The sequence below is a fragment of the Lactuca virosa genome, chromosome 5, assembly GCF_052849685.1.
Source record: "Lactuca virosa cultivar CGN04683 chromosome 5, Lactuca_virosa_CGN04683_v6, whole genome shotgun sequence".
Taxonomy (NCBI): domain Eukaryota; kingdom Viridiplantae; phylum Streptophyta; class Magnoliopsida; order Asterales; family Asteraceae; genus Lactuca; species Lactuca virosa.
The window spans coordinates 331311912-331319333 of NC_136430.1; the positions used below are offsets into that span (position 1 = coordinate 331311912).

At 35.0% G+C, this 7422-nt stretch overlaps 1 protein-coding gene across 1 annotated transcript; it reads right to left on the reverse strand.

Annotated features, from left to right (window-relative positions):
* Positions 1-823: 823 nt before the first annotated feature.
* Positions 824-6237, reverse strand: PREP1 (presequence protease 1). The gene is made up of 19 exons (XM_079051847.1): positions 5900-6237; positions 5342-5525; positions 5019-5193; positions 4795-4927; positions 4633-4703; positions 4450-4533; positions 4274-4364; positions 3648-4168; positions 3402-3566; positions 3103-3321; positions 2898-3025; positions 2618-2807; positions 2432-2515; positions 2230-2327; positions 1885-2149; positions 1636-1798; positions 1380-1560; positions 1198-1269; positions 824-1097 (listed from the first exon to the last, which is right to left on the reverse strand). The coding sequence occupies exons 1-19, from the start codon at positions 6153-6155 to the stop codon at positions 956-958; spliced, it is 3222 nt and encodes a 1073-aa protein (XP_078907973.1). The 5' UTR covers positions 6156-6237; the 3' UTR covers positions 824-955.
* Positions 6238-7422: the final 1185 nt, after the last annotated feature.

A 7422-nucleotide genomic window follows, 5' to 3' on the forward strand; every position in this document is an offset into this window, starting at 1 on the left:
TTAAGCACTTAATCTGGATAGTTCTACATACTTGTTTCCTTTTGTTTAATTTGGACAAAATAATTTAATAGATTTAGCCGAAACAAAAAAATGACTCGTTATATTAAGACACTAATCATTTACCTATTTATCTTTCGTCTTAGTTTTTTTGAAATGTAGCATCAATATGGTTATTTAGGGGTTGCCTCTTATTTACCAGGTCTAGTAAAAAGTTGGATCTGACTTTTTTTGAAACGTAGCATCAATATGGTTATTTAGGGGTTGCCTCTTATTTACCAAGTCTAATAAAAAGTTGGATATGACTCTATGACTCGTTTAGACTGTTTGATACCACAAATAGCTTAGTTAGGTTTGACTTGGTATAACTAGATAGTTTCATGTAAATGGTTTATTATAACTAGAAAAGAAACAGATGTTGATCTTACTAATGAAACAGTTTATCCGGAGACATAGCCATTTTACCATTTAAAACTTAACTAGAAGAAAAAAAAAACAGCAGCGCCTTGTTTAGTTGTACAGTATAAGTAGGACATGCAAATGGAAAGTGATGTATCAAAATGAAAAAGTGCAAATGTACTTGTGGGCATTCAGTTCTGCAATAAGATACACAAGTAACTTATAAACTGGTAATGGTAAAGAAGGTATATATAATAAGATAAAGGCTGGACCATAAAAGTACAAATACAACAAATATCATCCAATCAAAAACAAGGCCACTGCTTGTGTTTTACTCCAACTCGCTTTCAGGTTCAGACCCCCACACTTACTACTTAGTTTTACCTTCATTATCACCTTCCCTACACTATTTAATGCCTTCTAAAAATAAGTCAAAATTACCAATGCATTTATATGAAAGAAAAGTATCGTATTAATCAGAGTATAAAGACATGTCTATGTTCATTTGATCTATAATAATCTAGAAATATAAAATTATACCAGCTAGCCACAAAAAAACTTATAGGGCTTTCTTGACTTGAAAGAAGTTGGATCTTTCTTTGTTGGCAGCCTCCACGTCATCAGGAGATGCAACTGCTACCACAACTCCTTTATCTTTGATAGCATCAATTGCATCAGCAAATTCCTTGAAGTCATTTAGCCTTTCAAAAATAAAACAAATAAATTAATAACTAGCTCACAATATGCAACTATAACTTATTTAAAAAAAAAAAAAAAAAAAAAAAAAGATTGTGGTTGTACCTTGTTGATAGTATTTCCTCACGTCTTACTTGTCTTTCTTCTTCTGTAATTCCCAACAAGTACCGCAATAAGCTACAAAAGACATCAGTGTCACTCTCAGTCAAACACAGTATAGTCTGTTCTGTTCTGTCTTGTTCAATATTTTTAGGGGGAAAAGGTATTGATTGTATCAGATAACTTACCTACTATACCCTTTGGCATCGGGTAATTGGTATGAATCTACATCACCAATTGTTCCGATGATTGCTTTTGTAAGGGTATCATCGTCCATTTCCATTTGACGTAGGAAATCACAGGTTCCATCGTATATATCCAATGTCTTTAACAAATTAGGGTCCCGATAAGATAGGAACGAGAACACTCCTGTTTACACAAGTTGGTTAAAAAGTTTTTAAAAAAATTAATTACATTTTTATAAAAAGTTGATTAATTTTTGACCTGAATGAGAGTCGAAATCACAGAAGCCTCCGTAGGCCCCACCACTAACACGCACCCGATCCCATAGCCAGGTGTTACTTATGTGTTTTGATATAACATATGCACTACCCTTAAGTTGGTATCCGGTTTCATACACATTTGCAGCTTTTCCAACGTAATTCACCTGTCAATAATTAAAATAATTTAATAACGAAAAATTATAAATATACAAATTCGTTTAATGATCTCTTTTTAAAAAAAAAAGACAACCTGTGTGGGTATCACGATTGCTTCATTTATGGAAGGAATTCGTGCATTCCAAGAAGATGATGCAACTGGAGAAGTTACTGGAAGCAAATCAAGAAACTTTCCGACATGTTTTTCTGAGTTTTTAAGGTTTTTCCCATCGGATGTGAGATTCACAAGGCAACCCTTCTTTGAGAGAAGGGTTTTACGGATCTCTTCAAGGGAATTGGAAATTCCATTCCAGTCCTGTTCCACTTTCTCTTCAAGATCTTTCAAATATTCCAGGTAACTGCAAGTATAAAGAATATTATTATTATTAATCATTTTCTTTCCCACTTATTTTATTTAAAATGATGCATGTAATCCAACCTGACACCACCCATCTGTTCACTAATCCACCCTGCACTGTTTAACTTTGCATCCATTCTTGCAGCTGCAATGCCATGCCCACTTCCCCTTAACCGATTCTATATAAAAAAAAATTAAAAACTTCAGACCATATTTTACTAATTGGTGTGAATTGTGATAATCAAATTGTATAATTTTTATATTATATGATTCCAAATAATACCTCCATTCTAGCTTTACTTTGGGAGACAAACTGCTTGAAGCGCTTTTGATCTGCAAACTGAACATCTTGGAGAATACAGTTGACCTGAAATAACAGAGTTCTAATAAGTTCATTGGAGAAAAATATTTATCAAAAAAAAAAAATTATAAATATTTAATTTTAGTTAAATGAATATAAAAGACTTACAAGATTGAAAAGATCTTCAGTGCGTGCTGACATGGCTTTGCCTCGAACAATAATATGACTGATAGGAGCTTCAGATCCTCTTTTTGATGAGGTGAAAGGGAATACTGATATGCCACCTGTCTTCCTTCCAATTAACTGATTTAACTGCACAAAGTCCAGGTCTTTTGTACCCATCTCCAGTAATGATTGACTGTTTATCAATTAGTATAAACATAATGAATACTAATAATAATGATATATAATTACTTAATTACCCTTCATGTGTCTAAAAGAATCTTACCAAAAGAGTGGAACCAGAGGAAGAAGTTCTTGCTTCAGTGAACTCATGTCAAATACTATTTCAGTGTAAAGAACATCATTTGTGAAGAGATCATGCTGCAATACTTTCACCCCATTGATATCTCCAACCTTAAAGTTATCAAATTTTGTTAAAGATCATCAATCCAGGAGATAAATGAACTACAAGATAAGAAATTTTTTTTTACCTCAATTGGAATTTGAGAGGGCTTTTTGGGAATATCTTGCAGTGAGAGACTTGGAACAGATTTTAAAGCTTCAGGTGGGTCAGGAGTTTCTTGTTTCAACTTTAGCTCGTGGGTCATACGTGCCAGCTCAGCAAGATCTTCCTCAGTCATACTTTTTTTAACTTTTTCCAAACTTTCTCTCTCAACTGCTTCATCTTGTGAAGCTTTCTCTGGATCAGGCTGATTAAAAAGTATATTAAAATTAATACTGATATCATGTCTTGTAATTGAAAAGGAATAAAATCCTAAATCCAAAATACCTGCATTTCAATCGTGACAAGGTGAGGATTATTTAAAATATATTTCTCTATCAAAGGAGCAAACACTGCTTTTGATCCTTCCTTTTCAATTCTAGCTTTCAATGCTGCAAGAGGTTCTTGGTATTTCAATGGTTCAAATGGATCCATATCATATATCCACTTTCCCTGTAAACAAAAAGAGTAAAAAAAAACAAAAAGTCACATTTCATGATAAGACTCAAGTACAAGAAACGAAGCCAAACTTACAACAGAGCGAAGCATCAAGGCAAGACCACGAGGAAATGATCCAGTGTTATTTTCTCTGAGAGAAAACTCGATTGTGTTCATGGAAGCTTCCACAGCCTCCATGTTAAAACCTTCATTTGCCAAATTTGTAAGTGTGTCCATGATTAAAGTTTCAACTTTCTGAATGTTTTCTTCAGAAACACCCTTGAGCCCAATGCTAAATTGAGGTTGAAGGAGCTCATCTTCTATCCCACCACCAACAATGGCATCTCCCAAACTACTTTCAAGCAAGATTTTCCTTAAAGGTGAAGCAGGAGTTCCCAATAATAAATGATCAAGAAATCCAAGGGCAAGCTCGGTTTCAAGGCCTAGAGGCTCATCAGAAAGCAACCAATTAAGGCATACCATGTGGTTTTTCTTTAAATCACCACCTTCAGCAGCAGGGTATTTCTCAACAACTCTCACTGGTTTTGAAAACAGTTTCTGTGTTTCAATCTTTGATTCAAGGCGAGCTGGACTTGCATCGAACAAATCTAGATATTCTGTAATTGTTCATTTCATAATGTTATGAGTAATAACACAAGTCCACATTCCACAACAACAACAAAAAATGTACAAATATTATTACACAGATGAAAGATGTGTACCACTTAAGATTCGCAGGCGTTCGTTTGTATCATCATCTCCATAAAACCAAATCCTGGCATTGCTTGGATGGTAATACTTACGATGAAAATCCTGTGTATTTTGTATTGGTAAAAGGGGAATAATCTGATGTAACAAAGAAACACAACTATGTAAGTTAAGATGGACATAAACACACCTTGAACTCTTCATATGTGAGTTTGGGTATGACTTGGGGATCACCTCCACTGTCAACACCATAAGCATTGTCTGGAAAAACAGCCTGCAAAGATTACAATTGTGCAGCATCAGCATGATGTTTGAGATGTTAACTCAAGCCTGTAGCAGAGAAAAGACTTTCTTAAATGAAAATATATTTTACCTGTTGAGATGTTCGGCCTAATATGTTATCAGGCTGAGAGTAAACACCTTTCATCTCATTGAATACAACACCTGAAAGCATCATATATAATAGGAAACATCAAGAGTTGTTAATAGAGCATTACAAGATTCGATAGCATAGAGAAGGAAACTTGATAATGACCTTTATAAGTTATTTCTTCAGAAGGGTCATTCAGCTCGTAATGCCAACCCTCTTGTTGGAAAGTCTTAATGTCCTCCACGCATTTAGGAAAGAAGACAGCATCCAGGTATACATCAACCAAGTTATAAAAATCCTACAATTAAAAAAAATACATGTCTTATTAAACTAGATTTGGGAAGGAATCACCTATGTTTGTTTCCAATAACTAGTCAAAAGATACTAACCTTTGTGTTTGTGGATGCAACAGGATAGCATGTCCTATCAGGATATGTGAATGCATTTAGAAAGGTGTGCAAGCTCCCCTTCAGTAGTTCAACAAATGGTTCTTTCAGAGGGTACTTTCTTGAACCACACAATACACTGTGTTCCAATATGTGAGGAATTCCAGTTGAATCTTTCCTGCATTAGTAGTTGGATGAAGTGACGATTAGTATAACATATGCAGTTATGCACAAATGGATTATGGACTAATCAGTTGTCTCAATTACAATGCATACAAGCATTAAACAATAGACAACAGTTTTCAGATTCTGAAAAGGAAACTTACGGTGGAGTTCGGAAAACTACGCCAAAGACCTTATTCTCGTCGTCATTTGATACAGACATGACTTCGCAACCGGTTTTCTTATGTTTATACAAAACAGCTGTCGACTTACACTCCTCAATAAACTGCTCGGAGACCTTCTCAAATCCAAGCTTCTCAGCAACATCATCGTGAGCGCCAATAGCATCTGCAAACAAGCAGTAACCCTAAAATTAACATTAACAAGTGAAAAGGAGTGACTAAGACAACCTAATCCGGTAAATCAGTCGTGAATAATATCATGTCCTCTCCGCCGTATTCGAAAGACAGCTAAAACTTGAGTTCTGAATTCAAATAGGATAAATTGTGATTGATATAAAAGTGAATAACATTTGAAGAACAACAATAATTTAAAACCCCGTATGTCTGTATAGCAATTAACATAAAAAGGACTAATGCTGAATTGCTGATGTAGAATTTGTAACAAACTCCATATCAATTTTCTTTCCAAAAAAGTACGAAACTTTAGCTCTTTGTCAACGAAGCGGAAGGAACATGAATAAGTAGTGATACTAGTCATACCAGGTGAGAACTGTGGAGATGAAGTTGCGATGGCTTTGGGGGTTACAGGCGAGAAGCGAGAACTGAAATGAAGGCGGGATGGCAAGGCGGTGGAGATTTGGCGGAGGTGGCGGCGAAGAGGAGAACGACGGTGGATATTGGGGATAAGACGGTGGCGATTGGAGGAAAGACGATGGGAAGAACGAGAGAAGGTTCGAATACACGCATGTGAAGTACATGAAGAGATAGAGCGAAGAAGAACAGCTCTCTCCATCATCAATGGATGTAACGAAAACCGCGATGTGGTTGCAGAAGGCAAAATGGAGCTTATATGTTGTGTGGTGGCTTGGAGAGAACGTTGCAAGATTTCAATGGTTCTTTTCTAGTTTATTTTTTTATTTTTTTATTTTTTGTGGTTTTGGACTTTGGCCCAAAGTATCCAAAACTAATTGATCAAATTATACGCCACCGAAGAGAGGAAGGCCGAAGCAACTTATATTTTGTAATGTTGGAATTTTTTTTACAAATAAGACCGAGAGATGTGCCATTTTTTGTACTTGTGGCGGTGCGGTGAACACGACACCAACCGAGGGTTGGGACTACGTTAAGGCACTGGGAGTTTCATTAGGGGTGTTGATCGGGTAAAAATTTTGGGTTTCGGATAGATCGGGTTTTTCCTTACAATAATAATACCTGATACCCAACCTATATTGCAATTTGGGTTTTCGGGTTTTGGGTATTCGGGTTTTAGGTAGGGTCGGGTATTTGCGGGTATACCCAAAAATTACTTAAGTATCACTAATTGGATTTTTATTACATTTTGGTTTGAATGCAAATTTTTTTATGATTAGTTTGGACATGGTGAAGTTGAACATAAGGTTTAAAGGTTCTATAAAAATGATTTTGTATGCTTTATATTACTATGAAATTAGAGGTATAAAATTTCCAGCAACAATCATTTTGCAATAGGTCTATGTAAAATTTTGTAGTTTAATAACCATATATTAATTATTTGTTTCTTAAAGTTCATGCGATAACTAACAGTTTCTTTACTGTTTTAGTACATTCATTTGTAGCACGTTTATGATTTTACTTTGAAACATTCATTTTAATTTTATAAAAGCCGATTTGACTAAATAACAATGGAGGGTTAAAATGTAAGTATATATAGTCATATGGATCAATAAGTTAATAACATTATGTGTTTTTTTAATTGAGTATTCGGGTATACCCGAATTTTTTTAAACTTATCCAATACCTGACCTATTTAAATATCGGGTTACCTGATTACTCGAATTTCCTAACCCGATACCCGATTTACCCGACCCGGTCTACCCGAATTCAAAACGGGTCGGGTCGGGTAATCGAGTATCGGTTATTTTCATTTTCAACAGGTCTAAGTTTCACTGCACTAATTTTTTTTAACGTTGCTTTTTTGACCGCTTTTTAACGGATATATTTAAAAAAAAGCATCTTGTAACACCTTTTGTACACGTAATTTCATTTTTTTACCCTACGTATTTAATTTGTTGCAAAGCGGTCCC

Bases quoted from the DNA above. Each gene is read 5' to 3' on its own strand.
- PREP1 (XM_079051847.1), bottom strand. From the start codon at position 6,155: ATGATGGAGAGAGCTGTTCTTCTTCGCTCTATCTCTTCATGTACTTCA. The intron at 4,928-5,018 runs GTTAGTATCTTT...TTTTAATTGTAG, and splicing joins TTGCATCCACAAACACAAAG to GATTTTTATAACTTGGTTGA. The intron at 2,328-2,431 runs GTATTATTTGGA...TTTTTTATATAG, and splicing joins AAAGTAAAGCTAGAATGGAG to AATCGGTTAAGGGGAAGTGG.